The sequence below is a fragment of the Lasioglossum baleicum genome, unplaced genomic scaffold, assembly GCF_051020765.1.
Source record: "Lasioglossum baleicum unplaced genomic scaffold, iyLasBale1 scaffold0170, whole genome shotgun sequence".
Lineage (NCBI taxonomy): Eukaryota > Metazoa > Arthropoda > Insecta > Hymenoptera > Halictidae > Lasioglossum > Lasioglossum baleicum.
The window spans coordinates 175,355-191,746 of NW_027469230.1; the positions used below are offsets into that span (position 1 = coordinate 175,355).

General features: G+C 47.7%; 2 protein-coding genes across 2 annotated transcripts; both read right to left on the reverse strand.

The window, feature by feature from the left end:
* Positions 1-344: 344 nt before the first annotated feature.
* Positions 345-8,448, reverse strand: LOC143220081 (uncharacterized). Its single transcript, XM_076445818.1, has 5 exons — positions 8,250-8,448; positions 5,240-8,101; positions 4,242-4,304; positions 3,991-4,104; positions 345-430 (listed from the first exon to the last, which is right to left on the reverse strand). Exons 1-5 carry the CDS (start codon positions 8,446-8,448, stop codon positions 345-347), a joined length of 3,324 nt encoding a protein of 1,107 aa, XP_076301933.1.
* A 119-nt stretch (positions 8,449-8,567) lies between these two features.
* LOC143220082 (uncharacterized) lies at positions 8,568-15,676 on the reverse strand. The gene is made up of 3 exons (XM_076445819.1): positions 15,520-15,676; positions 10,127-10,330; positions 8,568-10,039 (listed from the first exon to the last, which is right to left on the reverse strand). The coding sequence occupies exons 1-3, from the start codon at positions 15,674-15,676 to the stop codon at positions 8,568-8,570; spliced, it is 1,833 nt and encodes a 610-aa protein (XP_076301934.1).
* Between the last annotated feature and the right edge of the window lie 716 nt (positions 15,677-16,392).

The window sequence follows — 16,392 nt, forward strand, 5'->3', positions numbered from 1 at the left end:
TTAGAAAATACCACGCGAAACACGATGGTGACCTCGGGCTCGGTGTTCCGTCGCAACGGATCGTAGTCCTACACAAAGAAATGTTTTTCCTCGCAAGAAATTCGTTAACGGAAATTCTCCTTTAAACATAAAGAACCATGGCATCTGCAGTGAACCGTACTGCCGCGCGAAATAAAGAGCTTAAGGGTCGACTTCGTATTTTATTTATGATATAGCCGTTACCAACCGTTTTTCGGATTAGAAGATTATTTATGCTACGGTCACTCAGGTACGGCCAAATGTTATTTTGTACATCCGGCAATTCTCGGAATACTTACTTTGTCCCGGTCTAAGAATATTCACGGTCACTCAAGATACAACTCTAAAGAACCCTCGCCGTCATAAATTACAACCCCAGATGTGTAACCCCAGATGTGTACGCCCGCGTTCGCTAAGCTCAGTCCAAGGTTAAACATTCAATTCTTTAAGGATACGGTCAAGGGGCGACAGTCAACCGTCGAGCGACGTCAATTACCGCTCTTGCCTTCATACCAGGTAGCACCCCACTCTTCCTTCCGACTAGACCAGCCTCTCAGTCACCATGGAAGGAAGTTTGAACAATTAAGGGTGTCCTGATTGGTAAACGACGAGTTGACTGAACCAACCCGGACAGTTCTTTCCCTCATTACAATAGATTCTACTTCCCTTTCCTCGTCTAAGGTCAACCTCTTCACCCACGAGGAGCCTAACCGACCTCTCGCTAAGACCAACGTCCAGTACTTTCAGCAGTTCGTTTCCGAATCTCTGAACGAGTAACACTGACCAGTCTTGCTTGAGCGTCTCACGTGATTGCTGCATACACGATCAGCACATTTCACTACAATACAGATCAACACGGTTTGATCTGCGCGCGTCTAAGGCAGGATCTGTTGGATTAGCCTTACTGACGAGTTCACCAACAGATCTCGAACGAAACGCGATTCCTCCAGTCAATTCCTTGTCCACACGATCCGTTATTTAATTTGAAATAGTTGTCTAAGATTAGTTTGGCGAGCAACATTCGAACAATCGCGAACCCATTTCTCTACAATCGAACATTTTGAAATCGGCAGTTCCGCGATCGAACACTCGGTGAAGCCGAGTCCGAGAGTCAAGCCTCCACGAAACGCGGTGGAAAATAATGACGCGAATGGCCAGCTAGTTCGAGCGCAGGAGGTAACGGGGACAGCCCTCACGGCAGGACGGATCTCGCAGGTCAAGAACCAACAATACGAAATTGGCTCTAGGTCTTTAATGGTCACGAAAGTAAAAGATACAGGCGAGCGGCCATGAGGCCGCGAACCGGGAGCCCGCGCTCCTTGTACACTTTAGCGGAAGATGGTTGTTCGCTGAGCGCGTTAGTCGATCTTGATTTTATCGCGGACGTACGATACTACGGTACAATATTCTATTTCTTCGTCGATACAAGATTCCGCGAGGCGCGAATGGACGGCGCAATTCCTAAGACTGTCGCGAGAGTCTGAGACGAGACGAAATTGCCGACGTGCGATGGATAATCCACGGCCGTACGCGGGATTCGAGGCGCGTAGACCGCCGCGGTCCGAAGACTATTCGATACCGACACAACTCCCGAGGAAGACTTCCGATCTTCGAAATTAAGGGAACTCTCGTCGCGAATGCTCACAGCGTCCTTGAAGAGGACGCGCGCGAAGGCTCGAGGCGCCCTGCGCCTCGGCTCTTACGAAATCTCCGAGGACGAGACGAACACGTGTCGTCCTCGCGCGAATAACACGAGCCACCACGATCAACGAATCGAGGAATCACAAAGTCGACTTACCGTTGACGATATTCTTTCTTGCCGCTACCGACGGACCTCTAACGCCTCGTTGGAGGTTGCCCCTCGATCGAAATTCCGCGCTGGATCCGAAAAAGCCACCCGCGACGCGAAACTGATCGGGATTCGATATTCGAAAGGGCGAGATTATATGAAGCGGAAACGCGACTATCCTCGATGAGCCTCTGTGCGACAGTGGTTCCTCGATCCGCATCGACGGAACGCATCGATCCTGGTTCCCCCCACTCCGAGCGTATTGCCGAATTTTCCGATAGGTGCCGTACGCAACGCAACTAGGTTGTCGCAGGATCGCAACTACGAAAAAGTCCTAGGGTCCCAGAGTTTACGCGACTTCTTAGTTTACCGCGACATTTGAATTCCTGCTCGCCCTCGGCGAGCGGTTCGCATAATCCTCGGCAGCCAATTCGACACACCACCCACGCTGAGATCCTAATTGAGCGGGAGAGACGGCGGCGGGACTCGTGAATGCTGCTGTTCGCTATAGGATCTCTTCGTCCCACTACGGCGCCTCCGGGTTTGTTCGCCCGTGTGTGATGACTTGTTTTGCTGCTTCCGGCGCCGGATTTGATCGTTGGCCATCCTTTTATTCGGTAGTTGATCCTTCGGCACCTTTTCGGACTCGTACGCTTTCTTTATTGTCGATAATCGCCTGAAACGTCGTACTCCGTACGCACAACAGATGGCATTAGTACAGTGCACGAAATCGGAAGATTTTCCTCTCGGAGTGCTCTTATGTCCTGCGGGTGGCTTTCGTAACCGAAAAAGGTCGGTCCGGTCCACACGTAATTCGGCTGTTTGACCGAGTTCAAACGGCGAAGTGACGTCGCACGCTTGCAACGTCACAATATATAATTAAAACTTTAAATTCAGTGTCGTGCGCTTAATAAAAGTAACAAAAGTAAGAATGCGTGCACAAATTAGCGTTCACTTACACGAGTTCACGTTCACTTTGAAAATGGACTCGAAATAAACGTTACTTTAAGAACACGTGGTGTACTACGTTTCTGTATTGTAAAACCTTTCGCTGTTATAATTTGTTTCTCTTTTCAGAGTCGTCACTTTGTAATTACAGTTAGAGCCATTCTATTCGAACAGAGGTGCGAATAGAATTCGATTTTCGCGTGACCGATTGAATAAAATCGAGATCATTCGTGTTTGAATAACCTGTTACAAAAGGAAACTATTGCGAAGAAGTACTTTGCCGAGAGAGAGAAACGAGCATGCGGTCGCTGTAGCGGAACGAGGCGAACACTTCGTAATCCGTACGCGACGTAGCCGGTGAATACGCACAGCGCTGTGCGAGAAGGTGAAATAGCGTGAAATAACTTGAACGGACACAGAATTGAATGACTGAGAGCGTACTGTATGTATTTAGCGTAGAGCGTACAAAAGAAGATTAAAGAATTCTCGTTATAATCCGTTCTTGACACGATTGACTGTGATTGCGACAACTGGCGATTATAACGGATCATCGAGATCTGGTCTGTTTTCGAGGACTCGGCGATTCCTCAGAGTGGTGTCGTTGAATTTGGTTCTGGAGAATCACGCGAGGATGACGGATCGATGATTGGTGGATCATCCTCGCGTGATCCTGTCGAAACTCGAAGTCGGAGCGCGAGCCGATGAGCGACTTCGCGTGAAATCGCGATCGAACGCTGACGTCACGACGGGACAAATTCCGGTGTGTCGCGCTCGCCGACGATCGCTCGATTCGATCGCGAACAGTCGCTCTATTTATTGACTGAAAGAACATAAAAACCGACTTCCTTTTGGAACGACTCGATCCTTCTAAAAGGATCTGGATCTGGATATTCTGTCAGCCAATATTTCGATCGATCAACCGGATGCTCTTTCCTCAGGCGTTACGATTGGTTGTCGAACGTAATGCGACGCAGCGCTCGCTAATGATATGCGCGCGTCAGTGTGGCCAGAATGAAGTTGGTTTCAACTTCATTTCCCCCTCCAGGCTCTCCACCTTATCCCCTTCCACCGTTCAGTCCCTATCGCGCACGCGCAACATGTCTTCCATTCGCCTCACTCTGCCACACTCATATTACTCTGGTCATCAGAGAGGGGGTACTTGTATTCCCCCCGATTCCTTTTCGATTACCCCTGTCTGGACACACCGGCGCGCGTCGACAAGTGTCTTACGTCACTTGACGCGCGCATCTTGAACATAGTTACTTTACCTAATGAATTATTCAGCATGGATAAGATAACTTCCTTGTACGATGGCTCATCTACAGACATTGGAAAAGCATTCAACAGACCTAAAAATAATTATGTATTAGTTCATAACTTACAGACATATTCACTAAAAAGAATTTACAATACGTGGTAATACGTATAATTAAGTATAGCTTTAACTAATTATTAAACTAAACCACTAATGTAACAATATACTTACCAACATTTGGCGTAGCTGCATCCATGGCTGATGTTCCATCGAACGATGGTGAATCAGGAAAATCTGAAAAATGACATAGAAGTTAATCTTACAACAAGAAGAGCAGAAGGAAACAAAATTTTTAATTGCAATTAAATGCATGCGTATGACTTACAAATACAATTGTTTGGATCTTCGCTTGCTTCCGTTCCGCGGAAACATGAGGTTACGATCCGGTGAAAAAATGAATAAAGAATAGCAATGAAGATTAATCGGATTTGTGGGAGAGCGTTGAATTTATTGTAGATTAATCCCCGTCACTCGCGATACAGAAATCAGAAGATAAAGAGTCGGCTTGCGACTGTGTATAATTACGGTTTACTTCGTTCGCGTTTCTTAGAAGAGAGAGCGAGGATCCGACCGATTGTTGTGTATATTGTCGCGGCTCGCTCCCCTCACCGCGCACCCCGAACTACTCGGTCCGCCCGAAGTGTGCGGGGAGAGAGAGAGAGACGAGCGACGACAACGGCCGAATCCTCGCTACCTTACATTCTGATAGTTGGCCCACACACGCGCTCGGTACGGTGCGTCGTGCGAATGTGTTCGTGCATTCGCACAGCGATACCGAGCAGCGATCTGTTTTACTCGAACATACCGCCCGCCTCGTTGTCGGGTCGGCAACGAAATAATATAAACTATTTTCGCGGGTTCGCGACGTGTGTGTTCAACGTGCGTGATCAAATCTTTCGGTGATTTTACAGTGTTGAAGTGACAATTATCGGCTAAATACAACTTTCCCGTTAAGTGTTAAGTGTATACAATGAAGACAAAACAAAGTGAATTATATACAGCTATATACAATATATACATCGATCAAGTGCGCGTCACAACAAGTCGCGCGCATCGACTTTCAGTGCACCGATGCACCGCCCGCCGTGAGAAGAGTCACGTTTCTTCGCCCGCAGATTCGTCTGCAGAAATGAGTGGCACCAGGCGTTCGATGGCCCTGGTGGTGGTACGAGTGGCAGTTTTCACGGCGGCTACACGTACTCGTCCGTCGGATCCTCGATGTACTTCGACGACTCGTCCGAGCGGCCATTTCGTAGGCGGCGCGAGGTCGTCTTTCAACAGGACGATGGCTCCAGCAGTGAGATTCTCCCGTGCTTTTTGCCATTTCGGAAGTGTCTGCAACTGGCTCAGGTACTCGGTACGCCACCGCTGCCAAAAGCCTTCCAGGAGTCTGGATATGAGATTCCATCTCCGTCTGCCAGCGTCATACGTGATTTCGTCACCAGGTTCTGGAACTGCACACAACGAATTAGCGTTAATTAGGTGATTCGGCGTGAGGAAAGTAGGATCATTTGGATCATCGGACAAGGCGGTAAGAGGTCGAGAATTCAGGCAGGCTTCCACTTGACACAGCAAAGTGGAAAGCTCCTCGAAGGTGAGCTGTTGTTCCCCTATCGTGCGTCGCAGATGCCTCTTTGTCGATTTTACTGCCGCTTCCCATAGACCACCAAAATGCGGAGAGTACGGCGGTATGAAACTCCATTCCGTCCCGTCGGCAGCCAGCAACTCCGCCGTTTCCTTGTAAAACGTCGATGCGGCGTTGAACATACGCTTTAGAAGCTGGTCGGCACCTCTAAACGTCGTGGCGTTGTCGCTCAGCATTTTTGTGCATTTTCCTCGTCGAGCTACGAAGCGCTTGAAGGCGGCAATGAAGGAAGCTGAGGACAAATCAGAAACTACATCTAAATGTACTGCCTTGGTGCACAAACACACGAAGACAACAATGTATCCTTTGGTGGTGTGCTGGCCCCTTGCTCTCGTCATGAGCATCGGAATCGGACCAGCATAATCGACTCCGCTGACCGAAAATGCCCTTGCTGGTTGCACTCGTGGGGCAGGCAACATTCCCATCTGCTGTTTACAAGTGCGTCCTTGGAGTCGAATGCATGTGACGCAACCTTTTATAATCCGCTTCACGAGAACCTTGTCCCGCGGAATCCAATGCTGGAGCCTTAGCGTCGCCCGCGTCAAGGTCACTCCGCCATGAAGCGTACGAAGGTGGGCCGACCTTATCAGCAAGGTTGCCAATGGAGACTGTCGGTCAATGATCACAGCGTGTCTTTGTTCGAATGACACCGCTGCGTGGTCCAGTCGTCCTCCCACTCGTAAGACACCTTGACGATCTATAATCGGCCGAAGAGAAACAAGAGTCGAAATCGATTTTATACTCTTACCCTTCTCCAGCTCCGCAAGTTCGTCACTAAAGTCGTCCGCTTGGCTCATTCGGTGGACGTTCACCCATGCCTCGTCGATCTCGGCAGCGGTCAAAAACCCATGTCGCGGTGTATCGATGGAGCGAGCGTTGTTGACAAAACGTCGCACGTACGCCGTGACCCTGACCAACCTCAACGCTGACGAGAATCGAAGCGGATCCCAGGGCGACTCGAACACGGCTGTCAGGCTAGGACGCTCGTGGTGCTCCGTTTTCCTGACTGTCGTCGTCGTCACCGTCACTTTACGCTCCGGGGCCTCACCCTCGTCGACCTCGAGTGCGCCAGGCCAGGCTTCCTGAGGCTTTGACAACCACGGGGGACCAGTCCACCAGAGGTCATCGTCGACCAATATCTGCGCTGTAATCCCACGCGTGGCAAGGTCCGCAGGGTTTTCGTGCGTCCTCGTGTGTCGCCACTCAACCTCCGGTAGCAGACGCTGGATCTCGGCCACCCTATGCGCCACAAACGGCTTCCACCTGGAAGCATGCGATCTCACCCAGGCTAGAACGACAGAGGCATCGGTCCACGCATACATCGTCACGCTGCGAGGCTGCATCGAGTCTCTCACTGCTCTCAGCAATCGGGCCAGCAGAAGAGCGCCACACAGCTCCAGTCTGGGAATGCTCTGAGGTTTCGTTGGAGCGACCTTGGTTTTCGCCATCAGTAAGTGCACCTCGGCCTTCGCACCGGTAACTGGCACCCTTATGAAGACGGCTGCGGAGTATGCTCTTTCCGAAGCGTCGCTGAATCCGTGCAGTTCGACATGATCGCTGCTCGCCGCACGGTAGCCAATCCATCTCGGAACAGTGATTCGATCGGTCCTCTCCATCTCGAATCGAAGTTGTTTCCATCGCTCGGAGAACTGTGCTGACAGTGACTCATCCCACGACAATCCAGACAGCCAGAGATCCTGCAACAAGATTTTCGCAGCCAGGGTAATCGGAGACAGCCAGCCCAATGGATCGAAAAGTCTGGCTGTCTCGGACAAAACCAATCGTTTGGTCCATCGTTGATCTGGTGCTGCAGTCACGAGCTTCGGAGACGCCAGCGACAGCGTATCGTTCGCTGTTCTCCATTTGAGGCCCAGCGCTCCTGTTTCCTGGTGACCCTGCAACAGTTTAACGAAACCGGAACTCGAGGACAAATAATTTGTCGCCCACTTGTCTAACGGGAATCCGCCCGCCGTCAAGATGTCCGTGAGCTGACGTCGAGCCTCCTCTGCATCGTCGATGTCATCTCCTCCGGCAAGAATATCGTCGACATACGAATTTGTTCGGAGCATCGCTGCACCTCGCGGATATCGAGCCTCCTCGTCGTCGGCAAGTTGGAGCAGCACTCTTGTTGCGAGATACGGAGCAGATGTCGTTACATAGGTCACTGTCGTCAAACGGAAATCTCGCACTTCTTTGCTTGGATCAGTCCTCCAGACGATCTTCTGCCAGACTCGGTCCTCTGGGTGCACCTTAATCTGCCGAAACATTTTTACAATGTCCGTGCAGAAGGCGTGTCGATGGAACCGCCACTTCGTTATGACGGCCCAGAGGTCTGTTTGGAGCTTCGGTCCTGCAGCCAGGTAATTGTTTATGCTACTACCTCTGCCTGAAACATATGAGCCACTGAAAACTACTCTAATTTTCTTCGTAGCTCCATTTTCCCGCCACACGGCGTGATGCGGAAGGTAATTCTCCCCCCCCCCCCGCCAGTCGAGTGCCTCGAGACTAATTCCATGTGCCCGAGCCGTTCGTACTCCAGAAATTCGGAATATTTCTGTTGTAGCATCTCGTCCTTCTCTCGTCGCCTTTCGGATGCGACGAGCATGCGAACGGCAACAGTTCTTGTAACCCCGACATCGGCGCTCGGGGTGGTAATAAACGGCAGGCGCACAACGTAGCGTCCTTCCTGGTCTCGGCTGTGCGTATCCTGGAAGTATCGTTCGCACGCCTCATCCTAAGGCGAGTTTATCGGTTTCGACGATACCTCCTCTAGTTCCCAGAACCTCTGCCAATCGTCGCGAGGATCTCGTACAGGCTGAACTAATAAGGATCGCACCCGATGTTCATTACCATCAGTCGTCGTGGAAGTAGTTGCGCCCATCGGCGCCCAGCCGTTGGAGATCAATCGGTGGAGTACCCATTGGTCCGATTCGATTCTCGAGGAGAAGGTGTCCACACGCATCTGCCCCTAGAAGCAACTCCACCCTATTCGGAGAGCGGAAGTCCTCGTCGGTCAATGGAAGTCCTTGCAGGTGAGTCCATTTCTCGTCATTAATTTCTACCGCTGGAGTCGGAGCGGTAATTTTTCGTGTCACCAATGCGTTCAACGAAAGTTGGAAATTGGAATCGCGGCTGGACGCGAGTAATACCGACACTTCGTGTGGTACCGTACCGACGTTGATTTCTTGATATCCGGTTAAATGCACCTCTACGTTCCGGCGCGGAAGACGCAACGCTTGCACGATGTCGTCGGTCACAAATGACATCTCGGACCCGGGGTCGAGTAACGCGCGCGCGTAAATGGTACGACCACTCGGGGATTTCAACTGGACGTGCGCGGTGGCCAACAAAACAACGCGATTCGATCGGAAAGTATTCACTGAGCTCGTGTTCGGCTTCGCGATGGTTTCGTTTTTCGGAAACGCCTCGTGAAGTGCAGTGTGATGATGACCGTCGCACACTATACACCGAAACAAAGACGGACACTCCGCGAGCAAGTGTTTCCCCGAGAAACACGACACGCACAGTTTGTGTTGGTACACGAAGTTCTTTCGTTTCTGAGCTCCAAGGACTTTGAACTGACCGCAGTGACCTAGTTGGTGGTCTTCCGAACACAGCAGACACTTTCGAATGATTTTGCCTTTCGCAGGTGTCTTCTTTGTCACTTGGACCGTCATAGCTGTCCTCTGCTCGGATCTTCGCGATTCCTCTCGTTTGGACGTCGTTGACGAACCCGATGGCTCTGCTGTCGAGCCCAGAGCATGAATGCGTGATTCGAGGAAGTCTCGAATGTCTTCGAATGATGGCATGGTCATCGGATCCGGGAACAATTGCTGCCAGTCCAGGCGAGTGGTCGAGTCCAGCTTCCTCACGATAAGAGTGACAAACCAATCGTCCCACGTCTCGACTGGTTTCTTTAACGCGGCCAGAGCATCTCGAGCTTGGCAGAATTCGTCGAGAAGCTGAGTTAGCTCCTCCTTGGTGGCTCGTTTTACGACTGGGCAATCCAAAACTCTCTCGATGTGAGCTTTGGTCAGTGCGCGGATGCTTCCGTAGCGACGTTCGAGTGCCGCCCACGCCGTCGCATAATTGACATCGGTCAGAGCCACACGCGCGATGACCTTCGCCGCCTCACCGGTGAGGTTCGCCTTCAGGTATTGCAGGCGTTGAACATCCCGCAACCGTTTTGCGTTATGAAACGTGGCGCGAAACGAATCCCGAAACTCCTCCCATTGTAGGAGATCGCCCGAAAACTTCTGTACGCCGAGGGTCGGCAATCTCGTTCCTCCGCTGTGTTCGTAAAGGTCGTCTTCAGCCGGATCTGCTACGGTGACAGGCTTCTAATTCTCAAGTCTTTCCTCCAAGTTGGTCGAATTTTTGAGGTAGGCCTCTTCGACTTCATCGAATATGCCATTCTCATTGTAGTCACTGTCGGTGAAATCTGCCATGGATGACAGCGCGCGATGATTTTCGTTGAAATCACGCCAGTAACTCTCCAACAACGTGATCCTTTTTTTCAGCGCGATTGTGGTAAGTTTCGCGGCCCCCAATTTATCGGTGTTCACGACAAAGTTCCCAATTCGGGTAGCGAGATCTACCTGGACTCGAGCCCTTTCTGCGAACGTTTGCGACATCGTGCTGGCCGTTAAACTTTCAAACGAGCGGAATAACAACTGTGTTTGGACGCGAAAGAAAACAACGGACCTTGCGTGTATCGCGGTAAACGACTCGACTCGATCGATTCGAACGAGCGGTAACGGTTCGACCGAAGATCACGGATTTTTCGAATTCGTAACGGTTCGCCACGCGGTCGAATTCGAGTTTTTCACGAATGGACTCACGAATTCTATTCGGAGAATTCACTTTTGCTCTCTTCTAGGTGCTTCCTGATCGTGCTCGACGTGGCCTCAGAAGATGCTCGACGCACTCACGGATCACTCGGGAAATCAAAAGGATCGAAGCAACGACGAAACTCACGGTGATGCACAGAATTCTTCGTAGTTCTGCGGTGGATCAAACTCGACGATGGAACAGAGCAATCGATACACTCGATCCCGGGTTTCGGCACCAAATGTTTGGATCTTCGCTTGTTTCCGTTCCGCGGAAACATGAGGTTACGATCCGGTGAAAAAATGAATAAAGAATAGCAATGAAGATTAATCGGATTTGTGGGAGAGCGTTGAATTTATTGTAGATTGATCCCCGTCACTCGCGATACAGAAATTAGAAGATAAAGAGTCGGCTTGCGACTGTGTATAATTACGGTTTACTTCGTTCGCGTTTCTTAGAAGAGAGAGCGAGGATCCGACCGATTGTTGTGTATATTGTCGCGGCTCGCTCCCCTCACCGCGCACCCCGAACTACTCGGTCCGCCCGAAGTGTGCGGGGAGAGAGAGAGACGAGCGACGACAACGGCCGAATCCTCGCTACCTTACATTCTGATAGTTGGCCCACACACGCGCTCGGTACGGTGCGTCGTGCGAATGTGTTCGTGCATTCGCACAGCGATACCGAGCAGCGATCTGTTTTACTCGAACAACAATGTTGTTCGTCATTCATCACTGTCATAAACTTTTTTAATTTTTCTCTTTCTTCTTGATTCTGCTTGCTCTCCTTCCCACTCAGTTGCCACTTCTGATTCACTTTCAGCCTGCCTGCACTTCTCACGGGCTTTAGTCAAATCATCTGAAAAGAATATTGCGTTTATACTCTTGCCAATAGTGCATTATATTGTGATCGCAACATATAAAAATCACGTATGTTATACAATACTCAATAAATATATCTATACATGTAATATTTGAATGAATTGGATTTAAATATAATATATACAGGGTGTCCCAAAATTCGTGAAAATCCCGAAAGGGGGTGGTCCCTGAGACCATTCTAAGAGACATTTTCCTTTGCACCAATGTCAACTGCGGCTTTGTTTAGGAGTTATTAACGAAAAACACGGACCAATCAGAGCGCGTCCTGGCCCGCCGCGCCGCGCCGCGCCGGCAAGCGAGTGTCGGTGGTACGCCGTGACATCGCAACGAACAAGAGTTTCTCGATAATGTGAATCCTCTCCGATTTCGATGAGCTTTGGATACGTTGTCCAGACCATGATTCTGAACAACATTTCTCTTTAGACTTTTTGGCGATCGGCTTTAGTTTACGAGATAATCGTAAAAAAAGAGAAGAAGCAGAAACTGATTGAATTAAAAACTCACGTATTCAGCCGTAAATCCATTTGCTGCTTCGAAATGTGTGTCACTGGGTCACTCGGTGACGAACTGCACAGATGTCTTCAGGTACACGGCAGTCCCGAAAGCCAAGGGACGTACGGCCAGGTCGACGAACTGCACAGCCGGTGGTAGAAGGCCTAAGGGATGCGCGGTCAAGTCGACGATCCAGAATTTAACTTTCACTTTCGAATCGATAAATAATTCGTATGTTTATTTTACACAGATGCCTTGAAATTTTTCCACACTCACAATCACTGTTCACATTTGTCAACACATAGTTATGCACTAATAATAATTGCCATATCCCTTGTACTGCTGCACAAATCACAACAATCAGGTAATGCAATCACTAGACTGCGGATTTCATGCATTTGTAGCAAACATGAGTAGGTGCATTTTAATACAGTAGAGAGATTAAAATAATTTCAAAACACCAATGTATTATTTTCAAATTCTTAAAATGATCACAGTAAGAATCAAATATCTGTCTGGCTCCTGTCCCTTGTAATAGCGGCAGCCAACATTCATTTTGCATAAAGATTCGCAGTCTAGTGATTAGTTTAAATATCACAGTCAAAAAAACAGCTAATACATAGCAAACGTTAGCTTTGAATTTACAAGTCTTTGGAGATGTTCTCTTTACCGCGGCTCGAACGACACTGATTTTCCGCAAGATTTTTCTAAAGAATTTAGGAAGGGCATTTAGAGTGTCGAAATTCGAAATGCACGCTGTAGCACGAGAACGACGGGACGGTTGGACGAAAAACAGGATACGAGAAGGACCGCTTTAAGACTTATGGCAATCACATGTTTAGGTTTTCCTGTAGATTGGTACGCAGAGTCGATGGGTAACCGTTCGAAAACGTCGTCTGTCCTTCTTTTAGAAAGTTTCTTAAGGAAGGTATAGGACAATAGGGATGCTACGCTGACCTGACATTTTTACCCCTTGCTGGGTAAAAGGACGGATGACGTTTTCGAACAGTTACCCATCGACTCTACGTACCAACCTGCAGGAAAAACTAAACATGTGTTTGCCACAAAGCTTACAGCGGTCCTTCTCGCATTCTGTTTTTCGTCTAACCGTCCCGTCGTTCTCGTGCTACAGCGTGCATTTCGAATTTCGACACTCTAAATGCCCTTCCTAAATTCTTTAGAAAAATCTTGAGGAAAATCAGTGTCGTTCGAGCCGCGGTAGAGAGAACATCTCCAAAGACTTGTCAATTCAAAACTAACGGTTGCTATTAGCTGTGTTTTTGATATTGATATTTAAACTAATCACTAGACTGCGAATCTTTATGCAAAATTAAAGTTGGCTGCCGCTATTACAAGGGACAGGAGCCAGACAGATATTTGATTCGCACTGTGATCATTTTAAGAAGTTGAAAATAATACTATGGTGCTTTGAAATTATTTTAATCTCTCTACTGTATTAAAATGCACCTACTCGTGTTTGCTACAAATGCATGAAATCCGCAGTCTAGTGATTGCATTACCTGATTGTTGTGATTTGTGCAGCAGTACAAGGGATATGGCAATTATTATTAGTGCATAACTATGTGTTGACAAATGTGAACAGTGATTGTGAGTGTGGAAAAATTTCAAGGCATCTGTGTGAAATAAACATACGAATTATTTATCGATTCGAAAGTGAAAGTTAAATTCTGGATCGTCGACTTGACCGCGCATCCCTTAGGCCTTCTACCACCGGCTGTGCAGCTCGTCGACCTGGCCGTACGTCCCTTGGCTTTCGGTACTGCCGTGTACCTGAAGACATCTGTGCAGTTCGTCACCGAGTGACCCAGTGACACACATTTCGAAGCAGCAAATGGATTTACGGCTGAATACGTGAGTTTTTAATTCAATCAGTTTCTGCTTCTTCTCTTTTTTTACGATTATCTCGTAAACTAAAGCCGATCGCCAAAAAGTCTAAAGAGAAATGTTGTTCAGAATCATGGTCTTGACAACGTATCCAAAGCTCATCGAAATCGGAGAGGAGATAGTTCAGATAGTACATCGATCGATTTACAATTACAAGTTACTTATCTCGTAAACTAAAGCCGATCGCCAAAAAGTCTAAAGAGAAATGTTGTTCAGAATCATGGTCTGGACAACGTATCCAAAGCTCATCGAAATCGGAGAGGATTCACATTATCGAGAAACTCTTGTTCGTTGCGATGTCACGGCGTACCACCGACACTCGCTTGCCGGCGCGGCGTGGCGCGCCGGGCCAGGGCGCGCTCTGATTGGTCCGTGTTTTTCGTTAATAACTCCTAAACAAAGCCGCAGTTGACATTGGTGCAAAGGAAAATGTCTCTTAGAATGGTCTCAGGAACCACCCCCTTTCGGGATTTTCACGAATTTTGGGACACCCTGTATACTACTCCAGTATTCGACGCTTCAGCTAAACGTAGTTCCTTACGGTTGAAACTAATAAAAAATTATCTACGATCATCAATAACTATTTAAATAACTTCTAATTTTATACACAAATGTAATTTTTGAATAAATTGGATTTAAATATATATGTATACATATATATATATATATTTAATCTATATCTATATGTATCTATATAGTATATGTCGTAGATTTAAGTGCGTTTTTAGAATAAGCATAGGTTAGGGATTGGCCGTTGGAAGTTGCAGGAGTCGGCTGCTGAGTGCTCGCGCGTGCATTTACATTGTAGCGCGGCCGAGACGTTTGATCGGCCGCAAGAGTCGGGATCGGTTTCTCTTACGCGCAGCCGAAACGTTTGAGCGGCTGCGACAAACAAAATCGGCTCCCGTTTAGAATGCGTGCACGTGGACGGAGTGACTCTGCGGAGTGGGGAAAATGCGAGGCAAGGCCCTCGATGGCCCGAGACCGGCCGGCAGATTTTGTTTAGCGTTCGAACGATCGACAGCGTCTCCGCAGAGTCAAACGGTCAGAATACTCGACAGCCGACACGCGCCGATGAAACGTATTAACGCCGGGGCGCACGGGTCGCGCCAAAATGTTCGTGCCGCGACATATATATATATAATATTATTTCGGATTCCTTCTTAAGCAAAAACACAAGGTTGATTCGTATAAAAATATAGAGATTTACTATTAATTACACAATAAATAATATGTACATACTTCCCACGTGTCACACTAACCTAAAAATATAGAGAATCAACAATTAAATGTTTGTGCTTTCCTATATTCTCTCCACATACAATCTTCTTTATAGAAACCTGCACTTGTAGATTTCTGAACTTTAATATTTCATTAACTCGTTTCTCACGAATTATGGAGGTAATTAATTATTATATTAATCGATTGAATTGTCACTCTCTATCTAAATCTCTGTTTACTTCATCCTATCTAGTCCTGATCTCTCTCGAGTATCTATGTAACTCACTGGCCTATACACAAAGCTTACATATATAATATCTATTTAATCTATAATCTATATGTATGTATATATATAATATCTATTTAATATAATATATATATTTAAATCCAATTTATTCAAAAATTACATTTGTGTATAAAATTATAAGTTATTTAAATAGTTATTGAAGGAACTACGTTTAGCTGAAGCGTCGGTTACTGGCGTATGTAATTCGAATATTCAATCTACTATACAGGGGGTCCTGAAAAATGTCTGATGAGTTTTCGTAGACCGCGTGGCCTTTCAAAACGCGAGGCCATGTTCCGGCGAACGCGTTGAACCTGCCTCGTGCCCGGACCTGACTATTTAGTAACATTATGTAGAATACAAGTGTATTCTATTCTATTCTAAATACAGCAAATTCTGAGACACATCGAACAAAAAAAGTGAATCGCTTCACATAAATTTTACGTAATTTTATGTAATTTTTTGTTATAAAACAGTGTTTTGTCGCGACCGTCGTGTCCGCGAGTCTATCGTTTGGTTGTCCGCCGAATTAACTTTGGACAACTGTTTCAATTTATCGGATCGGATTGGATGGAATGAAGGAAATGTAAAAAATGAAAGAATTGCGTTTCGTCCTAGACTTGCCGGAGGACTCGTCAGTAAGGCTGTGCCGACAAGTCTTGCCTTATACGCGCGCAGATCAAACCGTGTTGATCTGTATTACTTCGCTTGCACGATATCGGTAGCAAGAAGTGTAACGCTCGGTTGGTACGCGCGCAGATCAAACCGTGTTGATCTGTATTACTTCGCTTGCACGATATCGGTAGCAAGAAGTGTAACGCTCGGTCGGGTGGTTAGTGTCACTCGTTCGAAGGATCGTAACGAACTGAGAGTGAACTCGACTTCCATACAACACGAGTTTTTTGAGAAGCGCCTCGTGGATGAGAGGTTGGCTTTAGAGTAGGGAAAAGAATGAATCGTCTTTTGTTCTAATGGTAAGCAACCTGGTTGGTGCTGTCGATCTTTCGCTTCCAATCAGGACATCGATCACTCTTTACACTTTCTTTCGATTGGTCGATTGGAAAG